Source organism: Pseudonaja textilis, chromosome 1 (assembly GCF_049901715.1).
Source record: "Pseudonaja textilis isolate UNSWEBS1 chromosome 1, rPseTex1.2, whole genome shotgun sequence".
NCBI lineage: Eukaryota > Metazoa > Chordata > Lepidosauria > Squamata > Elapidae > Pseudonaja > Pseudonaja textilis.
In genome coordinates, this window is record NC_141990.1 from 288534343 (window position 1) to 288558144 (window position 23802).

The 23802-nt window shown below is 36.3% G+C and overlaps 1 protein-coding gene across 20 annotated transcripts in view; it reads left to right on the forward strand.

Annotated features, from left to right (window-relative positions):
• The window catches only part of NRXN3 (neurexin 3), a 1274597-nt gene that overhangs the window by 1214539 nt on the left and 36256 nt on the right, over positions 1 to 23802 (forward strand). For 13 of the 20 annotated variants that reach the window (XR_015741112.1, XM_087922067.1, XM_087922064.1 and 10 more), the window contains one exon: positions 21029 to 21113. Coding sequence is in view for 18 of the 20 variants with exons in the window: in XM_087922067.1 (XP_087778193.1) it covers positions 21029 to 21113 (85 nt within the window). In the remaining 2 variants the exon portion in view is untranslated. The remainder of the gene's footprint in view (positions 1 to 21028; positions 21114 to 23802) is intronic. The other 7 variants (XR_015741113.1, XM_087922068.1, XM_087922069.1 and 4 more) reach the window with 1 other exon arrangement.

A 23802-nucleotide genomic window follows, 5' to 3' on the forward strand; every position in this document is an offset into this window, starting at 1 on the left:
TCCCTTTGCTCTTCTTTTCTCCTGAGTAAATTGCCCCAGTTTTTTTCAATAGGTCATATGTATAGAGGAATCCTTAACCTAGAAACATTCATTTGGTGACCATCAAAATTGCAGTGGCAATGAAAAAAGTATCACATGATCATTTTTCATACTTACAACCATTGTAGTGTCTCTGTGTCATGTGATCAAAATTTGGATGCTTGGCAACTGGCATGTATTTATGATAGGTAGTTGCAGTGTCCTGGAGTTACGTGATGAAAGTCACTTTTTGTGACTTTCTGACAAACAAAAATGGGCAGAGAACATCAAATACTGAACAATAGATGATGGGGTTGTAACTTCACTGATATTGGAAAAATTGCTATCTGAAATCAGGTAAACAGTAAAGGAGACAGCCCTAACCTACAAATCTTTGGGATACATATCTCTTGAGGAGAGGTTACTATTTTAGAAAATTACTTGGTGCAGTTAATCCAGTGCTATTTTTGAAGTAAATGGTAGTTACTCAGAATTAGAATGGGTGAATTAATTTATTATATTTATATCCCATTTTTCTCCAGGACAAGTAAACAATATGGTTGTTCCTCTTCATTTGTTTATTCAAACAATTTATTGCATTGATTAATATTATGTAATTGCTGCATAATTTTGAAATTAGAATTGAAAGTCATAGTTGCCCCTGAATGTTTTCCCCATTGCATATTCATTGCACATGTTCATATTGCATGTTAATGACAATGGAACTGATGCATCTTTGCATGAGCTTAGCAACAGAAAACCAAGGTAGAATTTATTATTTCCACATAACTGAAACTTTCCTTTCCTCAGCACATTTACCTGTCACTGCATTTGGTCAGTGCGGCCCCCACAATCAACTTTTATGCTAACCCATTTGGAAGACCATTTTGAGGAAGCAAAATATTCCTTCATCAGTGCAATAAAGCAAATCCCCCTAAATGGATGTCTCTCCATCCAGATGCATTCTGAAATTTTAAAACACATATAAATGAGCTCAGCATGTGCCAGATGGTGGTTGAAACCACTTAAATTCTTTTGGTCTAATACTCACTTTGAAAAGTGCATTCCAGCTGTGTATCTACTAGGCTGTTAAAATCAATTTGGCCTGTTTCGTGGTGCTCTCTTTTTAATAAATTCACACATAAAAAAGGCAAATCTGACTTTACTATACCTAATACAGTTTAAATGGGCAATAAATAAATGGATAAAGAAAAATTTGAATACATTGTGGGAAGGTTATTTTGACAGAAGAGGAGTCCATCCTCCTCCCCTCAGGAATAAATACAAACACTGAGCTGTTGTTCCAGATATTTATGGTATCAAATAAGAAAATTGGTCACTTACTTATAGTAAGTTAGTTAGTTAGTTAGTTAGTTAGTTAGTTACTTACTTACTAACTATAGGCTCCTTAAATCACTAAGTGGGTCCATTGTACAAAATTCGCTGCTCCACTGCTCCATTACAAGCAGAATGGAAAGCTGAGGATAACCCTTGAGAGGAACCAATGGATTTCAAAAATTCCCTCCAAAATTTTGCGGTAAATTGTATCCCTCTGTCTGATATTATTCTATGAGGTACTCCATGTAGGGTATAGATATGTTTCATGAACAGCTTTGCAAGTTTTTTCACAGATGGAAGTCCTTTGCAGGCTATAAAATGGGCCTGTTTAGAGAATAAGTCAATTATAGTCCAAATGATCGTATTCCCTTCACTCTTAGGTAATTCAACAATAAAGTCCATTGAGATCTCTTCCCAAGGTTTGGTTGGTTCAGCAACTTGTTGCAGGAGGCCAGGGGTTTTTCCAGTTCTATGTTTCATTGTGGCACAAATTGAGCAACTTTTTACATAGTCCATGACATCAGGTTTCACTTTTGGCCACCAGACCTATCTTCTCAGTAAATGTAGGGTTTTTAGGAATCCGAAGTGGCCTCCCAGCTGGGAGTCACAGCTACACTTTAGTACCAGTAGTCTTAGAGTTGTGAGTACATAAATCTTAGTCCCTTTCCAAGCTAGTCCATCATTCATTATTAACTAAGTTTGATGGTCCAGGAACCAAGGATCAATCAATAGGGCTGTTTCAGTTCTGCAGTCAGCTTATCTTCCAGGTGTTTGGGGTTGCAGTTGGCTTGGACTTGAGTGGTCACTTGGCCTGTTGATTGAACTTCTGAAATTAAGGCTTGTACTATTTCCTCTTAATGACTGTCAAACTGAGGTTTTCTGAGCAGAGGGTCCACCAGTGTGTTTTCCCTCCGGGGATATATTTAATGTTGAAGTTGAATCACTTGAAATATAGGGCCCAGCGAGCTTGTTTGGGCGATAATCTCCTAGGGGTCTTTAGAGCTTCAAGGTTCTTATGATCAATCCATACCTCAAAGGCCTCCTGTGCCCCTTCTAGAAATTGCCTCCAAGTCAATAAAGCCCATCGTACAGCAAATGCTTCTTTCTCCCAGACCACCTACCTTTGCTCTGTGTCTATCAGCTTTTTGGACACATAAGCGCAAGGCATCAGTCGGCCTTGAGAGTCTTTTTGCAGCAAAATGGCTGCCACCGCTACATCACTTGCATCCATTTGGACAATAAAAGGTTTGGTCGTGTCTGGGTGCTGGAGGATGGGATCAGCTGTGAAGAGGTGTTTTAAGGTCTTGAAAGCTTTTTGACAGTCCATAGTCCAAGCCAGGGGTTGACTCGGCTTCGGTTTGGTGAGTGAAGGGCTCGTTTTTAATTGCTCCATCAACGTGAGGGCAACTTCAGCAAAGGACAAAATGAATTGTCTATAGAAGTTGGCAAACCCCAAGAAACTTTGAAGTTGTTTTGGGGTTCTGGGTGGGGGTTGCCAGTCCAGCACCACTTTCACCTTTCCGGAGTCCATTTCAATCCCAGGCTGGATATTTGGTAGCCTAAGTAGTCCAGTGACTCTTTGTGGAGTTCACATTTTGAAAGTTTCACATATAATTTGGCAGCTAGAAATTTTTCTAGAACTTGTTGGACCAATTGAACATGTTCTTCCATGGTTTCTCTGAAGATAAGGATGTCACCAGGTACACAAGGAACCCCTGGTAAAGGTGTGGGTGTAGCACTTCATTGATGAGCTGCATGAACACTGTAGGAGCCCCCTGAAGTCCGGAAGGCACGACTTTGAATTGGAAGCTACCCAGAGGGCAGTTAAAAGCAGTTTTCCACTCATCTCCCTCTTTGATGCAGACCCAGTAGTAAGCTTCCCTGAGATCTAGCTTGGTGAATATCTTGTCCTTCGACAGATGGTTCAATAAATCCTTCATAAGGGGGAGAGGATACATGTTTGTGATGCTTATAGCATTCATGCCTCTAAAGTCAACACACAATCTCAACCCGTCATCTTTCTTCTCTTTGAACAACATGGGGGCAGCTAGTCTTGATTTGGCAGGCTCAATAAAACCTCGTTCCAAAGTGCTGTCAATGTATTTCCTTAATTCAGTCATTTCAGCAGGCATCATGGAATATATCTTTGGTTTTGATAATTTCGCCCTGGGCTCTAATTCTATGGCGCAATCAGTGGCTCAATGGGGAGGTAAAACATTACACTCTTCTTCACTGAATGCTTCAGTCACGTCTTTGTATAAGTCAGGTACCTGGGGGTTATCTGGGAGAAGGTGGGATGCCATGGATTCTGGCTCAGGCTTTGGGTTCAAGCTGATTGGTGGTTTTGTAGTGGGCGGAAGAGGGGGCAATGAGCCCAGTCCAATGAGGATTTTTCTGAATCCATCCCCCCATTTGATCATCGGGGCCCATTTGTTTAGCCAAGCAAGTCCCAATATGATTGATTCTGACATCTTGGGTGCCACTATGAAGAATATGAGTTCGTGATGGAACCCTAATTCCATCTTGATCAACTCTGTCATTTGGGTGGCTAGGGTCCCCCCAATCAAAGTTCCATCCACTTGCTCAAATCTGATTGGGCCTTTTAGTGGGTTAGTCTTTATGCCCAATTGTTTAATGTTAGGGAGTCCGATAAGGCATCTAGAACACCCAATGACAGATTCTAACTCTCCAGCCTCCCCTGTGGTTGGTACCACTAACTTGACCTTGACTGTAAAAGGTATGATGGGATCATTCACCATTGGGTTGTCTTCGTGGATCAGGTTCTCAGGGACGTGGTGTTGGTCTGGTGGTCTATTCCTCTCATCTGCACAGAGGGGGATTTCCCAGCTGTGTTTAGTGAACCCGCCAATGACCCGAGGTCTTCCTTGATTCTTCCGAATTCTAATAGTTGGATTAGACTTTGACTGCAGTGCTTGTGGTATAGGAGCAGAGGCCAGACAGTCTGCTGCTCTATGCCGGCTTGGCCACAATGGTAACATTTCAGCACCCTGGTGGTTCAGGTACAAGAAGCTTTGGCTGGTCTGGTCAATGGTCTCCTAGCCACAGTTCCCTTAGCCGGGGCTGCCGGAAGGGGTTTCCTGTGTGGGTTGATGCTGTGATCTAAGCTGAGAGAGGCAGCATACCCTGATTATAAGGTCTCTGGGATTCCCCTAATTCCTTCTCCTAAGGCCTTCTTTACTTGTGGATCAATGGTGTTTTTAAAGTAGTGTAACATCATCTTTTCAGGCTAATCCATGAGGTGGCTTGCAGTCCCAAATAAATTCTGACAAGGGTCGCTTGCCTTGCTTCATTTCCATTAACTTCTCTTCATTTTCTGCCACCCTGTCTGGATTTTCAAATCTGAGTCTTAATAATTGAATAAATCCATTAACATCATGTAATTTCAAATCTGAGTCTTAATAATTGAATAAATCCATTAACATCATGTAATTCAGGGGCTTGTTCATTGTGTAGTTGGGCCACCCAGTCTGAAGCATCCCCTTCATTCATCCGATCTGTTATGGCCCTAACCAGATCATACTCTGTGGCGTATTGATCTCCAAATTGTTCTATATGGGATCGGATTCGAATGAGTAAGTAATTGACCTGTTCATGATGGCCATTGAATATGGCCTTAAAGGGTATTTGGTCCGGCATGGATTGTGGTTGGGGAGGTGGTACATGCCAGGCTCCTGCAGGTTGAATTGGAATGAAAGGAACCAGCTGGGGGATGTACGTAGGCTGGGTAGGACCCCTGAGGCCTGACTGGATGGTGCCTCTCTGGAATGGGGTCCCTATGGCCTTGCTGCAGGTTGGAGTTGCATTTGTGGTTGCCAGGAGGAAGATGGGTGTGGCCTGGTTCCCTGGTCAGGTGGAGGGGAAGTGGCTGCTGTCTGCAGTCTGGGCAACCCCCCTTCAGACCAGGGCTATGTTGGTGCTGGCTGCCATTGGCACTGAATCTACCCCTGGCCTGGATAAAATACCCACCCTGGAGGGATACTCTCTGCAGGGGGCAAATTTCCTTTTGGAAAATGAGGGGATTGCCTCAGTACCTCTATCAGTCGATGCTTCTTGCCGGGCTTATCCAATTGGCTTTTTTTTCTCTCCAATCTGATCCAATAGCACTATGCCAGGGGCTAGAGGAAGATCTCTCTTCAGACAGCTCGGTTACATCTGGTTTGTAACAACTCCTTGAATTGGAATGTTGCAGTATAGCTCCCAAATCTTTTTCTTCAACTCCCCTTCTGAAAGCATCCATCATCTCCTCCAAACAAGGGCTGGCAGATCCAGTTAATTCTCCAGAGGGAGGGCCTCCACACGCTTCCTCCTGCACATCTCCAACTTCGGCTAATTGTTGATCTTTTTCCATCTCTGAGAAAAGACCTCTGGGGTATCAGCCAAACCCCTTCAAAAAATAACAGTAGACTTTGGGAAATAAATGTATGGCATCCAGAAAGTATCCATGATATCAATCACTCTGAAACATTTTCTCTCCAATTGATTTATTTAGGAATAGATCTGGTATGTCTAAGGCAATTTCCCAAAGTGAAAGTATTTTTGCGCATTATGCAGAATCCACCTTCTCTCCTCCCTTCTCTCCTCCCAATTCTCCACTTCATAAATCACAAGAACCAATTAACTGCAACTGGAATTTCTTAATACGACATACAGAATAACCTTGAACTTTTCAACTCCACCACCCCCTAATTCCATTAAATGTGGCAGCTGAATTTCAAAGCTGGCATAAAGTTAATTAAAATATCAGTCCATCTGATGATCCAAATTATTCATCCAAAATATTTTTGCATAAGAGATCCTAGACATTAGATAGATAGATAGATGGATGGATGGATGGATGGATGGATGGATGGATAGATAGATAGATAGATAGATAGATAGATAGATAGATAGATAGATAGATAGATAGATAGACAGACAGACAGACAGACAGACAGACAGACAGACAGACGGGATTCTACAAGTTCTGTCCACTGTAGAACTGGTTGCTCTGAAAAGCAGCAAACAGAGAGCATACATAGAATCAGTTCTGTGTCTGCTGCTGTTTTGGCCCACCCACCCTCCCGGGCTCTTACCGGCCCTTATTTCCTGCATTTTCAACCGCAGCTGCTTTGCATGACACAGCTGTGGTTGAAAAAGCAGGAAAAAAGTGCTTTTTCAACTGCTGCGCACCCATGCACAGCGCTGTTCAGCTGTCCAGGCAGCTAGATGACAACGATATATACGCGTGTGCAATGTAAAAATCACAGAACTGGTAGTTACTCCCTTGGATAGATAGATAACCCACCCCTGGATAGATAGATAGATAGATAGATAGATAGATAGATAGATAGATAGATGATAAATGGATGGATGTGTGTGTGTTTATAGATAGACAGACAGATAGATAGATAGACATACAGACAGATAGTATATATGAAGCCGCTCTCCTTTTTCTTTTTCCCTCTTTTTAAAAAACAAAATAACACTTTGGATTACAGGATTTATAAACTCAAAACATCAAGAGAAAATCCTGGAAATTTTATAATCCCAATAACAAGTGGAGCTTCTTGCTTGCTTTCCATTTTTCCCACCACTGCTTTAGATAATAGCTTACTTGTGTGTACTTCTTTGAGGGAGGGAGAATTGTTACCTCAACATGGGCTTTTATTCCCCCCCCCCACCAAAAAAAGGTATGTGTTATATATCCTAACCAGGCTGTGATCTGCAAAAGTATTAAGGGACTAGTTCCAGGTAATGTCTCTCATGTGCAGAAAGAGTTAGGGTGGATTTATTCTGCATTTCAAGGTGTTTGAAGACCACCCTAGATGCTAATGTCTGCCCTCAGAGTAAGTACTTAAACAGTGTTTCAAAGACATGTTATTCTGAGCAATGCAAGGAAATGAAGTGAAAAAACGGAATGATCAATTGTATTAACAGCAGATTGTACTACTTAAGATTTAAAGTCTGGCAAAGGAGCAGCTTAGTGCATTATGGTGAATATTCAAAAGTAGATGTTTCTCTTATTGAACTCTGAGCTATTTTTGTAGTCTATATTTTTTTAAAAAGAAGAAAGTCTAACGCACATTTATTAAAAGCTATTCTGCTTATGTTGCTTTATTCCTTCCTGCCTAAGGTTTAAATAAAACATTTTTGGCAGTGTTAAAATTTTGGCTTTTTGGAGATATTTTCCCCCAGTCTTCAAATCTGTTTAAATGAAAACTACCCTATGGCAGTATTAGATTTTTGATGCCATATTCATTAATAGCTTTCAATTATCTACTTTTCTGCTAGCAGGAGGCAAGCACATGCTAGAGTTCACATCATGGGAAGCAAATATAAAAAGATGTTATGGTAATTTGTCTGGCAGAAACAGAAACCACAGAGTTCTGCCTTTACTTTTTTATTTCTTGACTTCCTCATCGATTGTCTTTAGAACCACACAGTTTCATAAACTTTCATCAACATACAATAGCTGCTACAGCTATTCAGCATGACTCAAAATAAAATCAAAAGGCCAGAACACATCCTCTCCAGCAGCCAAAAATTAGATAAGCAAGGATTAACACCTGACAAATAATCAAGCATAAAATAATACGCCATAACCTTGTTGGGTAATGAAATGTCTGCAAGTAAACAGTTGAGCTCAGATAATATCAAAAGTCTCTACTGCTTACTTGCTTGTTGTTTATTTAAACATTAATAGCCGTCCCTTTGGCTGGAAGATTTGAATGACAAGGTTGTAGATAAATTGTTCTGTTGAACAACTGCCTACGTGATTGCTAAGAGTCACCACTGATTTGATGACACATCAAACCCTTCTTCAGCCAAAAATATCAGCACAGGCTATAGTCCATCAAGTATGCAGGATAAACAATAAACATGAAATAAACATAAAAACTACTTTTAAACAGTTTAACCTAACCATGACTACAATATAATGTCAGAAAGATACAGCCATGCTCACCCAACTAAGTATGTCTCTAAAAAAAGTAAACAAACTCATTAAGAGAAAAATTACACCACAGTTGTTTCCTTGCTATATTTTTGGTCTACACACAAGACATTTACTTACAAAATATATTTTTAGAATGTGATTCTTTACCTATTTTATTGGTTTTTTAAAAAACTATAGGGCCAGTCAATGATATGCCTAGGCCACTCAAACTATTTACTAACTTAATTTTACTGCATTTCACAGCTATGAGAAGGAATAAACTTTGTTGAAGATAAGATGGAATTATATCAATTTCAGTAGTAGAAACAAATATTTAGGCATTAGACAATTTAGTAACATTTATGAAAAGTTCAGTGTCTTTTTTCTTCTTGTTAACTACAAAGGTGCATGCCCTCCACATTTTTTAAAAAAGTACAATAAATGTTGTTAACCTTGCAACAATTTAGTTGTCACCCTTAAAACTAGTTGGAAATATGTCTGGTAATGATATCAAATCACTTGGTGTCTTTTCAGTTTAAAAAGAAAGATCAGTTAATCTGCAGAAGATCCACTTTGTGCCCTTCTCCCACCATTAAAAGAAACCCTTTGAAAGTCCATTTTACATTTGCCAGACCCAACACTGATTAATGTGTATGGCACCTTTCACATAATTTTATATATTAAGTATTTTAATTCTACTCTGCCATTTTGAGACCAATAAACTAAAAAGCTGCACTAAAAAAACATTAATGGAATATATTAATTTAAAAAAAACACTGAAGTGATACCATTTATCCCTATCACTTCGTTTTTTCACCATATTATTCGCCATAATTAGTGGGTAACTCTCAGGAGCTGAAAGCTATTTTTGACCTTTGAATGACATGGCAGGAGGACTATTCTAAAAAAGTGTGATTTAACACAGCACACTAATTGTGTGTAATAGGCCTCTGTAAATTGCAGCTAATCCACTTGGATGATGTACTTTGCTTTGATGGGGAGGGCAGCCTGCTTTGACCATTTGCTTTACTTCTATGAAACTTTGAACATCTGCAAAATTCTAGTTCATAGGACATAGTCACATATTTTTGTAGATTCTGACAGATCTGTAGGGGAGTTTTGCCAAAACTTCAATAAACCAGCATGCATAGCTGGTTTGACTGTATTTGTTGGCACTGCATGATATTGGGGATTTATAATGAGGACTGTTAATGTTGTAAGGGAGTCAGCCAGTTTTCCAAAACAGGACAGGCAGGACAAGAAGCAATGAGTGGAAACTAATCAAGGAGAGAAGCAACTTAAAATTAAGAAGTAATATTATGACAGTTAGAACAATTAATCAGTGGAATGACTTGCCTCAGAAGTTGTGAGAGCTCCAACACTGGAGGTTTTCAAAAAGAGATTGGACAACCATTTGTCTGAAATAGTATAGGGTATCCTGCCTGAGCAGGGAATTGGACTAGAAATTTCCAAGTGGTCTTCCAACCGTGTTATTCTGTTAAGCCACCCAGAATAACTATGTATAATTTGGGCAGCCATATAAATTTATTTAATAAATTCCCAGGTGTTCAGCTATGGCTTTATGGATCACATCTATATTGTTGAGATCCAGCTCAAAGAGTAAACTCCTGTATTTTGCATGACAAACCTTTTCTCCTTCCTTCTCTTTCTTAGACAGAGAACTGAAGCTAAGTTGTCTGTTGGCTTGTACCTTGCATTGGACAAGTTTCCAAGGCTTGGATGATGATGATTATGAATAGGTTCTTTTAGAGGATGCAGCTCGAAGTCATGGAATATTTTTTTCAAGAGTGTTTATCAAACTTGTTCATTTTTTGTTTTGTTTTTGGTCAGTTCTGGATTCTGGTTAATTTTTTTCCCATTTCTGGCATGACTGAGCAAAGTATCTATTTTGTTTCACTATTGATGATGTTGCATTTCATTATTCTGATTATTTTATTGTCTGCAAGACACTCTAGATGTTTTATTATGCTTCAAATAGTTTTACCCCGAAAGACTTTTGATTACCAGCCATTGGGTAGCAGTGATCAATAGATTGATTAACATTGTGGCAAGTTATCCTGAGCCCACGGAATCAGGGGAGAGATAAAAATGAAATAGAGAGACATGATTTTTCAGAAGGTCTATGTACAGGCTTTACTCTGAAAAAATATAGCTTCACTTGAAATACACTGAAATATGATAAATTGTGATGTGCAAATAAGGGTACCTCTGCGCTTGGATTTTGAACAAAATCTAGATCTCTCCAATTGCATGATGTTGATTTGTTTGGACAGCTGAATCAGCTAAATCCTTTTTGGCACAATGGGCTGGAGACAGGAGTCAAATCTATTTGTGGATTGTTTTTATTTTCTCCTGATATTAGCTGGAAGAATCATTGATTGGTGCATTATGACCACTCAGCATTTGGAGATTGTTAGAACAGAATATTAGCACGTGGGTCCTTCAAAGTAGATTGGAGAGATTGGGGAGTTGAAAGAGTATAACATAAAAGTTCCATAGTTGGTCCTTAAGTTAGGCTGCCAGGTGCAAATCAGTGCTTTTTGTGTCTTCACAACTGGTCTCAGGGAACCGCCAAAGCAAATTGTACCAATTTAGAGTATAGGGGCTGAAGTTAAAAGGTGTCCATGGGGATGGAGGAAGAACATTAAATGTCAACACAAATACAAAATGAATGGGGCTCGAATCCATCCACCCTCTTTCAAATTTTGACAATATCCTGCAGGTGCCATTGGCTGTATTTCCAAACTTGTGTACTTAAGAATAAGAGGTAGGTGTTTTCAGTCTGCTTTATTGCAGAATAACAGAGTTAGAAGAACTTTGGAGGTCTACTGGCCCAACCCCCTGCTCAAGCAGGAGATCTATACTATTCCTGACAAGTGGCTCTCCAATCTCTTCTTAAAAGCCTCTAGTGATGAAGAACCCACACCTTCTAAAGGCAAGCCTCTAGTTAATTGTTCTCACTGTTAAAAAAAAATCTCCTTAGTTCTACTTTGCTTTCCTTCTTGATTAGTTTCTATCTATTGTTTCTTGTCTTGCTTTCTGATGCTTTAGAAAATAGGTTGACCCCACACCCTCTTCTTTGTGGCAGCCATTCAAAGTTTGGAACATTGCTATCAGGACGCCCCAGTCTTTTTACCCTTTCATAAGTACTATTTAGAAAGTTTCCACCAAAACAAGAATAAACTTATTTTGAGTCCACATGAACATTACTATTAAAAGAATAAAATATTTTTATTAAAATGTTATTTTCAAGAACACATTCAGATATTTTTTGCTCATATTGGGCATTTTATTACACAGTTAATATTTTTAGATTCTTGCTTTTTTTACCCAAGTTCCATTTTCTTCTATTCTCAATATCCCTGAATATTATAAAAATATCTCTGTAATCAATTGCAATTTCATCCAGATTAGCAATTATTATTGCCAGCTCTAGATTGGGCTACATTTTTACTTTGGTTTAGGTTCCTCATACAATTCATAATACATTTAAAGTACTAATAATATCAGTTGCAATTTATTTCTGTTTCTCCCTTTCAGGTCTTCATTTAATTCTTTTCCATTTCCACAACAGATCTAGTTTTTTGTTGTTGTTTTAAAACTGCATAACTTTTGTATTCATACCCAAGAACATTTCTTGTTTTTCTAAGTAGTGTTCCTTTGGTTCTTTGTGTACATTTTTTTCAAATATAATGCATATTTATGTTTGGAAAACTATGTTCTACAGAATTCAGTGAAGAGTGAAAATAAAAAACAAATTTGTCCTCATATTTAAATATGGTTGTCTGAACATATAAGCATTGTTTATTTTTCCTGGGGGCCTTTCAAAATATTACTGAGAAAGGATGTATTTTATTATCTTTATAGCTATGATCTTGTATTTATTTATTTATCTCTCCAAATGATCTAATCAATAATAGAACAAAATCCAACACAGTTCTCTTTTGGAAGATAAAAGATAAAAGTTAAATAAAGATGTCCAGGAGACAGAGGCAAAACATGCCAGCACAATGACATATTGATTTCTGGCAAAGGAGCAGGCTGTAAGTGAAAAATATTCTTGGGACACAATTATGAAGTGCATAGCTTCTACAACAAACAGAAAGCTCATTTTCTCTGACTGGAAGTTTATTCTGAAAGGGTAACTAATGCTTTTTAGAGCAGATGAACTTCTAGCTTTTTTGCTATCATTTTCTAAGTGAATAAGGTACATGTCCTCGGAATTTGGCTTTTTCATATTCAATAGTTTTTAGAAGGTTACAATCTGCATTCATCTTATTGTCATCAGGTCAGACAACCTAGAATTACAGGTCCAACTAAGAAGACATCTTCATTATGCTTAAGTAAAGAAAGTAATGGTTCCTGAGTTTTCCTTCAGTCTGATGAAAGAAAAATTCCTTTAGAAATCTCCTTCAAGGGAAAGTGTTTAGAACATTATTATGGGTAGAATTTGAAATTCTGATGCTTGGTCAATTGTGAGTTGGCCAAGAGTATATATGCATGGGTGTATAAGTATATAGGAATTCAGGCTTTCATATGGAATCAGTAGTCTTGATGGTTTGCTGCTTAAAGCCCCATGCTTCCGTCTAAATACCAAGGGATGATATAGTCCCCCAATATCCTCTTCCTCCAAAGCCATTACATAACATTGACTTAGACTTGTCTTAGAAGTGGTTGTAGCAGAAGTATTAATAACTTGGTGGAACTTGGTGCTAGTAAATTTGAGTAGTAGAATATGTACCTATCCTAGAATCCCAGAAGTACTAATTCATATTTGATATGGTTGGGTGGCAGGTAAAGAAAAGAAGGAGCACAATTTTTAACTTTTTCTACTTGGTCCACAATTCAGCTCTAAGCCTCAACAAAGATTTGTCAGAGTGGGATGGGTAATCAATAAATAATCAATAAACAAGCAATCTAGATTCTCAGAGATGTGGGCTTTATTTATTTATTTTGCTCCTAAGTAATATGTAATTTCTTCAGGCCAAGAAATAAATGGAAAGGATTTAGGGGGATTTGCTTATCAGCAGAACACCACCTAGCATTATATTCCTCCTGCTTTTAAGAAGGTACATTAAGGTTGGTTTAAGCTGCTGTGGTTCAATACTTTTCCTTCCTCTGTCAAGGTACCCTGAAAAACAGACAAATTAATCCTTGCACGTTCCTTTTTCTTTTTTTCCTCCTTAATTTCCCCTTCTCTTGGCTCACTGCATATTTAGAGTCCCTTGTCCATCCACCCTGCTAAAGGCAGAGGGAAGGAGAACATGTGGGGCAGGTGAAGCCTAACCTCCTTGATATTCTATTCCACCTTTTCGTGGTCCTCTGAATGCTTTGAAATCAGATGAAAATTCTCCAGTATTTTACACTGTATGGGGAGCAGCAGCAGTTGGCTTTTATTTGATGATAGTAATGATTGCAATTGTATTTCCCAGAGACTAATTTCATCTTACTGTGTGCTCACACTCTTTTTAAAAAGAACAACATTCAGTGGTAGACTTACTGTATTTGACACACAGAGTGCAAAAAATGAAGGCTGATTTACTTTCCCTCTTATAACTTGTAGGCCTAGTTATTTAATCTCTCATCTGCTGGGGTAATGATTGAGCAGCTGATTTTGCTACAATAGGTAACCCCTTTGTGCACTCTACTTAATGATATAATTTTGCAGTAGGTAAGGTTTCCATTTTTAAATCCAACAGGGGAGTACATATGCAGGGAATATCAGAGGTGGGAGTTTTTCAGAAGGGAGGAGTGTTGGATTCTTTGTTGTTAACTTTGGTTGATGTATTGTAGAGGATAAAGGGCATGCTGATTAATGACTAGCCCTCAGCTAATCAGGATCAAGGGTTTATAAGAAAGAGCATATTTTCTGAGATGAGGCCTCTTGCAGTTCCTTTCTTAAACTAAAACATGTACATCTACAAATCTGTTTTTTATATCTATTAGCTGCTCTTCAAGCAGGGTTTGTCAATCTGATCCACCCTGTCAGTCTCAGAACTTTCCATCAGCTGGGCCACATTCTGGGCTTTCCACTTTCTCTCATCATATCTCAAATGCCTGCATTAGAGATGATGGCCACAGAGGATACCATCTTGGCTTAATGAATAATCCTAAAATAACCATGTGAAGTAGTTGCAGTCATTTCTTTGTACCTTGTGTGAAAATGACCTTTCACCTATCTTCAGCAAATGCTCAGTTCATTTTTTAAAGTTATGCTATTTCTACAGAAGAATTTTATTTTAGTCTTACTCAACCTGCCATTTTCCATCTACAAATCTGTATTCCTTGATTAGCGTAAACCAAAGTAGTGGCAATACAACTGGAGTCTGCCTATTAGCTTAAGGCTCTATATTTTTGTTGTTTTTTTTTGGGGGGGTCACTTTCATAAGTAATATTGAAATTGTTGGTAAACATTACTTGATTGAAGGATGAATACCAAATATTGGTATATCTAGCTCAATGTGACCTTCTTCTTATACAAATGCTATGACTTTAAAATAATTATGTATGACTTTTTATACATAGAAAAAAGGCAAATCATCATAATCATGTTACATATTCTTTATTATTGGAGGTGATGTTAAAACTTTAAAACATATATTTAAAAGGTAAAAAAGCAACACAGAATTTTGGAAATAATCTTTGGTTCATGAACTTCCATAATTGATCCAAGGGTCATCCAGGCATGAATTTGCTTTAATGTAAGTGTCTCACAATTTTTTTATTTTATTTTTGTAGTAATATAATTTTATTAAACTTATTAGAGTATAAAATACACATGAAAATGAAAACAGTGGTAAAGGGGGAATGGAAAAAAGGTAAAAAAAAGAGAAGTGTAAGATAAAGGAGAAAAATGGGGAGGGAAGCATAAACTTCTAACTCTTCAGCACAGTAGAATTAACATAATAAAGTTATGGCCTCAACTTTTAATTTGCAAGCCCTGTATATTATAATCATTTCTATAACACTAACAAAACTTGTCTAATTAGTAAATCCAAAAGTCAAAGTTTCATTTTTTTTTCTATCTCAAGCACAAAATCCAGAAGTGATTGCCAGATAGAAACAAAGTTAGAAGTATTCTTATCTTTGATTAAAGCAGCTAATTTGGCCATCTCTGCTAGTTCCATCAGTTTCTCCAACTTTTCTTCCATTGTAGGAATTAATATATCCTTCCACACTGTGCATAAAGCATTCTTATTGCTGTCAATATGAATAACAACAAAGTTCCAATTGTTTTCAAGCCCTTGTATATTCATTTTAAGAATCTTTTGTATTAAAACATGAATCATATCCCAATAGTTCTTTGCTTTGTCATAAATCCACCAAATTAGAAGTAGAAAATTCCTTCCTTACATTTCAATTTCCAATATATATTTGAAATATTTTTATACATCCTTGACAATGTATTGGGTATTGTTGGGTAAAATGCTACATCATTTTATAAAAATGATCTTTCAGGTTATAGTTCAATGTATACACAGAAGATAATCTTAGGAAAATATAGAAAAGACATTCCTTCAGATGCTATGTTCTCAAACTTTAAATGGTTTATAGATTGAATTGTGCATGAAAACTGAGAACCAGTAAACATGAAGAATTGGTGTAACATAAAGAGAATTTGTGCAAGAATTGTATTTTGCAGTTATGGTACCCTGGCTATTGTGAGCTTCTCTTAGCATGCTTATATGATACTCCTACTTTGCAAATTGCTCTGGTTGCCACTCTGCTTCCAGATGAATCAAGCTGGTTATCACCTATAAAGCTCTGCATGGCATAAGATTTGTTTCCCTCTTGGTTATCTTTGTCAAGGAAAGAGAAATGGGAAATGTACTCTTGTTGATTCTCCTGGATGTCTCAGCAGCTTTTGATGTTATCAACTAAAAACTATTCTTTTGAAGAAGTAATCCAACTGAAATGTTAGTAGAAATGCTTAAAGAGGTCCCAGCCATACTTACATGGCCATCTCTAGAATTTCTGTTTGACCCCATGATATTTATGTAAGAAAACAATTTTAGTAACCAATGTGTTTTCTTTTTAATGCAAATATATTTATTGAGTTTTTAACGATTTACAATTATGTTCCTGGGGAAAAGCCTACAAAATAATAATATATAAGAATATATTAGCAATATATAATAAACCATATACTTTACAAAAATATCTTTAAAACAACTATTGAAATAATGTAATAAAATCAAGAACACAATGCTGTCAAAAAAGGCATTACATGATTAATTTCTAGAAACAACTGTAGGGAAAGTGGATAAAGGTAAAACCTTTTATCATTTTGGCAATGGTTTACAACTGGGACTTTAAAAAAATAAATCAAAGGCTTGATTTTGGCTGCTTAAGAGCCAAATGCAATCAAGGCCAGAGTTGAAGAATTCATCATTAATGATTCAAAGTGCAGATTGTGCAAAAAGGCAGATGAAAATAGTAGATTATATACTCACCTTGTGCAAAAAGATCCCACAAATTGATTATAAACAGCAACATAAGCAGTTGTCAAAATGATTCACTGAAACATTTGTAAAAATTATCAGTGTAATAATGAAAGATTATAGAATTGTAAAAGTAATTGAAAATTAATAGATTAAAATATTGTGGGATTTCCAAATACAGACTGATAAATCTTTGTCTCATAATCCACCAGATTTATCTGGGGTTGAAAAGAAGAAAATGTAGATAATAGATGTGATAATACCAGTACATAGTAGAATAGAAGACAAAGAATTACAGAAGATCACAAAGTATCAAGATCGTGCATCCAAACTGAAAGATTATGGCTTAAACTGGCCATGGTGGTGACTATGGTTATCATCACCACTGAGAAATTGTCAAGGAAGCTAAAATATTTTTTCCAATTTTATAATTCCAGGAAAGTTGTTGCCCATTATCCAATTTGTAAGTGAAAAATTTAATAATATATTAACTGAAATTATTTATTTGGAGTGGAGGACAGAAGGACAATAAAATTCATCTCTAGATGTGCTCAAGTTTAAAATGTAATGCTTAAATTTGCCTTTTGCTTAGGCAGAATGTTTCCTCTTGATAATTGATAATTGAGATCATGTTCCAGGACATTTCCTTCTTCTTCAGCCATTTGAGTCCAACTTCTAAGTTAAATGTAATATATAATTTATTAATATAAGGTAAATTGAAATCTATACTACATTTATCCTAATTGACCATTGAAAACAAAACTTTAATACTGATTTCTAATGAAGGTTAAAAACTATGCAGTGTTTTATGGAAACAGTTTCTCAGGTAACTAAAGGAATATAAACCAGACTTTAAAAAGGAAGTCATCTATCAAGAGCATATTGTAGCACAATTTATCTGCTAGATTTGAGAAGCAGATATTTATAGGCCTTTCTCTTTCCATCCATCCTAAGAATGAGAACACATCATTCACTGAATGTGTTGTTTATAGTTTCATAAAGCTGTTCCATGACAGGGCTTATTTTATCTAGTGCTTAATACCCATAAAATCATCACATAGCAAATGAATGGAATAGTTATAGTCTAAATGGGACTGATTCCTATGGAATATTTTATAGATAAAGCCATTTTATTTGGAACAGTAGGTCAAAGGGTACAAATCTGTAGCATAAATTCTTATTTTGGGCTGTCATGAAAAGGTAATCGCTCTGATTGAATTTTTATATAGTAACTGAAATTCTCTCTCAAGATTCAGTACATAACAATGGATACACATATAGAATCCTCATAGGGGCCCAAAGAAATTCTAGAAGTAAATAATTAGAAATCTAGAAATAATAATTCATTAGAATCAGTTCTGTGAAGAGAGGGAATTTTAAAGTAAACCTCTCATAAGTGCTAAAGTGTTCCTATATGATATCAACACTTTTTCAATAAGTCGAATAAATAGTAACAGCAATAGTGTAATATTTACAATTGATAATTGTATAAATTACAATCTATAATATATACATTGACTATAATTGTATAAATTACAATTAATTTATAATAAAAATATTTTTGTTGTAAACACTGGAATGAGTTATTTCACTTCTGACATGTTACTTCAAAAGAATAAAATACATATTTCAGAATACGTTACTGTGGAATATTTTCATGAAAAAGATAGACAAGCAAGCTTAATACATTCTGTTTGCCTCTCTTTTTTGCAAGGGAAAGCATTGCTTACTCTGTTATTGAACCTTGATTATTATTTCCACTAGTTAGCAGGCTAGTTTTTCCATTAATTATTAATTATTATAATTTTAGACTTCTGCCTATTATTAGATACTTACACTGAAAAAGATGAATCTTACTCAGTTTTGTCCATACTAATATTCAGTAGCTCTTGCAGCAAGAATCTTTTCTGGTATCATTAGCAGTGTCAGGGATTCAGTTTACTATCTTTAGGATTCAAAACATGAACACTCCATCAATAAGAAGAGATGACCATCCCCATTCCAATCCCAATTCAGTTTCAAGAAAGTCTTGAGAGGGCCAAGAGGCAGGGAGAACAATTACTTCTGTTTCAATTTCCAATGCAAATTTGAGATTATTAATGAAATCCAACAGAAGTGTGGATTTCTACTTTTTTTTTCATTGGCCAGTGAGGGAATATATTCAGAAAAAAGATATTTGTTTTGTTTTAATAGTTTTCAGTGGGAAGAAACAGTGGAAATAATTGCAGGTACAATTTTCTCCATTGAGATGTTTAAATATATAATATTGTCCAACGAAAGAGATGATGATGCTTACAGTGGACTAAAACAAGAGACAGAATTATCTTTATTTCTAGTTCTCCAGAGGTTGATGAACCACATGTGTCAGCCTCTTCATGACCAAAGGAGAAGAATGCTGGTTCTGAAATTCAGCAAGAATTTCAGAACTTTTGTCTTCCCCAGTCATGGCACAATGTAATTTAATTGAGTGAAATAAGATCATAACCAGATTCCCAATGTACAATTCAGGAAGAGAATGAAAGCAGTAAGCTTTTTCTCATCCTAGCTGAAAAAGTACTGGTATGAGGGACACAGCAGTGCAAGCGAGAGAAGGCGGGTTTGCTTGCATATTGAATCCGAAGTCTGAGAGTGCCATTAGGAGTTTCTGTAAATTGTTGGGTAAAGAACATCTCCAGGCAGGCACAATGAGCCTGGCTCTCTACTGTGTATCCAACAGGAATTCTGATTACATAAGCCCTACAACACTGTGTGATCTGTACCTTTTATATACTACTTACAGAACTGGAATAGCAAAGAGTGGCGAATGGCAGCAGGCATTTGTTGAGATCATGTTGCCAAGGGCTGGATACTTTAATACTCTTGAGCATGAACAATATGCCTGAGTCCAGAGGCTTCCTCCAAACCCTCCTATTGGTCTCCACTACTAATTGGAGCAATTACATGAAGGGCTTACTACCGGAAAGGGAAGCCATTATATTTCTTAACACACCGCAATACATGCTGCTCTTTAATTAGAACAGTCACAGGCACTCACATGCTCAGAATTACTAGCTGAAAAGTTCATGGAACATGGGCTCTGAATTGCTGACACCAGAGACACTCTTGATGTGGCCTCAGTTTTTCAGAGACTATAGTGCATCTGCCATGCATTACCATACCAGGAACTACATCCCAGTGTCATAAGGAAGACAAATACTTTTGCTTTTTTGTGGAATTTGAAATAAAATAGCTTTTATTTGATTTTTACTTTCCACACCATACCTACAGTTGGATTACACAGTCCATATTATTTTTAGAAATATTGTATATTTTTCTCTGTGTAAATGCAAAATATAGATGACAACATGATCACCAATCTCTGATGACGAATATGGCACAAGAAGAAGTAAATGCAATCATATCATGTATGATTATATACATAGCTATCTCATGAAGTGTATTTTTATTTTTTAAATATTGCACCCAGAAATTGATGATGATGATGATTTAGTTATGCATCTATGCCATTTTATTTATTCACTTATTTGTCCAGTTAACTAAACTATATGAAATTAGGTAACCTTTTTTACGGTACTATATGAAATTCTCTAGAACTTGCTGATAGTCTCTACTGTGGGATAAGAATGTGTTGTACTAACTTGTCATTATGTTTTTCAAAACAAGGGCCAAAATTCAATACAAAACTCCCTGCTACTTATATAGTAACCACTTTGTCTTTGGTATTTCTTGATATGGAGAGTTGTCTAGATAATACTGAGCAAAATGAATCAGTGATGGAGTTGATGGCAATTTTCTATGTTCTTACATATGGGAAATATGTATTCTAGAAGTACCTTAGAACTATTGTAACATAATATGGAAAGTAATAAATCACATTACATAATTTAATAGAATCTTGGGCTAAAAATAGAATATACAAAAAGTCTCAAAGGTGTTTTTCCAAAAGGCAACTGGACTTTCTTGTTTTGTTTTATTTTCTTGAAAACATTTTGCTTTCAAGGAACATTGAAAACAAAACGTTTTCAAGAAAAAAAAACTCAAGAAAGTCCAGTTGCATTTTGGAAAAGCACCTTTGGGACCACCATGACCTGAATAGATTATTGAGAATCTCCATAAATATACAAAAAGAAGAAGAAAGCCAACACTCTAAATAATAAGAAAAATATGTGTCATAGAAATTTTTAAGCCATGCTCAAAGACCACTGTTCTTTTGAATATGATTCCCTTCATTTGACCTTTGTTTCCATTTTTTTTCTTTTGTTCTTATTGACATTAGACAACAGATGACCTCGTTTCTTCAGCAGAATGTTCTAATGATGATGAAGATTTCATTGAATGCGAGCAGAGTGTAGGTAAGCCAGGTCAGTCTTCTTTTTGGCTTGCTTTTTGCAATTGATAATGCCAATACATATATGTGGTTCTGAATGTATACATATATGTGTATGCTCATATATGTATATGTAATATGTGTATATATGGGTAGAAATGTTAAAAAGCCAAGCATCCAATCCCATGGAACTGGCAGGAGCAAAACATGAATGGGCCATCATGTTGGAAAGCCAACTCTGGGGAAAAAAGAAAAAAGAAAACCAACTGTTTGAACCAGTCCTGTTCAGTTTATTGTAAACCATTGTGCTATATATTTGTAATGGTTTTTGAACTGGCTCTGGTGAAGAGGAAGGAAGCAGATTGAAGAATTTTTCCTGAAATAATAATGAGCATCCAACTATTAATTAATGAAAGAAGTAGGTAGGCAAAAAAGAGGTAGTACCATGGCTGTTTTTATATCTTTCTGACAGATATGAAAACGTGCATCAAAAGTTCTTTTTCTCCATGGGATTTTAAAAGCGGTTAACATGGCAATGTAGTTTTGCTATTACTTTTGTTTAACCAGTCTGAGGAGATTTAAACCACAATGAATCTGCAACAATTATTATGCTCTGCCATGCTATCTGCAGCAATGATGCTTCAAAATGTATCCACTAAAATGCTAAAACTGATTAGAAAATTTTGAAATGGGCTCAATTTCTCCCTTTGAGCATAGATACATTTTGATAATTTTATGGCTTTGGGGTAGTGGGGAATAGATATGACAGCAGGCAATTGCAATCTACTTTATTTTTTAAAAAAATAATTTTGTTTCAAGCTTTTCTTTAAGTTTCATTTATTTTTGAGGCTTGTTCTGAATTAAAATAGTTATCTAATAGAGAACAGAATTTCATCCAATTTTTGTGTGTGTTGTAAAAAGTTTTCTGCAAATCTGTCCTTAACCATAAAACAGAAAAAAAGTCTTCTTTCTTTTCTTTTCTTTTCTATTGCTTTTGTTAGAAACAAAAAAAAAAAAAGACGCTGTGGGGTGGATAGGTTATTATATTATTTTGAAAAGCTTTATGTTTGCTAAAAATCAAACTTCAGATGGTTATGTTCATTGTTTCCTGAAGCATTTCAGATCAATACAGTAATAGTAATAGAAATCATCCAAAGCTAGCGCTTTCACATTTCTCTTCCACTACTCATATTCTGCTTGCATTTTGGGGTAAGACTTGCTCTGACAGTAGTAAAAACCATTGTGGCTTTGCATGTAGCTAGGAAGTTCCACAAAAAGGCTAGAGAACCAGTTTGGTTTAATGGTTGAGACACATGGCTAGAAACCAGGAGACTGTGTGTTCTAGTCCTACCTTAGGCATGAAAATCAACTCGGTCACTTTAAGCCAGTTACTTTCTCTCAGGACAAATCACCTCACAAAGTTGTTATTGAGGAGTATTAGCGATAGAAATACCACTGAGACTTATATAATGCTCCATAGTGCTTTACAGCATTCTCTGAGCAGTTTACAATGTCAACATTGCCTTCAACAATCTGGGTCAAATTTTATTCACTTCAGAACAATGGAACCTTGAGCTGGTCAGGATCGAACTCCTGGCAGTGAGCAGAGTTAGCCTGCAATACTGCATTCTAACCACTTTACAACCACAGCTCTTTTGGTATGTTTGCTGCCTTGAATTATTTATAAACATAATAAATATGGAAAATAAATAAATACATAAATTTTAAGCAACACAGATTTAACATTTAACATTGGCATTCATGTTGACACCCAATTCAGTTCAAACTGATTATATTATTTGAAATATGTTCATGTGGATTTTATGGAATTCTCAGTGCACTGATGTTATTACCCAGTCAGGTAATGAAGCATCTGCAAGCTCAGAAAGTACCAAGGACTCCACAATTTAACATTGAGCTACATATATTCTCTTCTATTGGGTTTTGGCCAATAGAAGAGAATATATGAAATAATTCTCAATACTCAATACAATAAATATCAATACTCTTGCATTAACAGCTGCTTTGTTGTGCTGCATAACTGGGAATTCAAGATGCTCCTCTCCTAAAATTCTTCTTTGTTTCTCGGCCATGTTCTGCTGAAATAAAGAATGGCATTTATGAAAAGTAAAGTCATAGGTCTTAAACAAAATGGTGATTTACAAACCTCATGTGGCAGGGATTTGTGAGTTTTGTGAGCTCCTTCAGTAGGGCTGTGCTAGAGAATTTCTCCTATAGACAGAGGTCTTTGACCTTCTTTCTTGTGACTGATCCTGTTTTTCAGCTTTTCTTGGCACTCCTATTGTAACTTCATCCATCACACTTGCACAGATACGCTGTCTGCAAGAAAAAAATAATCATAAGGATGGCTATTCAAAAATGGATCGGAATCCATTATACCAGATCCAAACTTGGTCTTTTGTTTACTTTTCAACAAGATACAGTTAGATTGTGAGTTTTGTGTAGAAAGAGCTAAAATATATATTTGAACCCCATTGCTAATTTTTATAAAGGTCCTAAAGACTGCAATGCATCACCATGGAAGAAGTAATGATGCTGCCTTCACAACATATCTTCAGATAATGGATAAGAGGAACTGACTGATATAGGGGAAAAAAGGCTTCTAATAGAAAGAACCCCACTGTTAATAGCTAATAGTTAAAGGAACCCAATATAGAAGCCTGATGATGGCAGATGAGATTCTGCCAAAACGTTGCTACAAC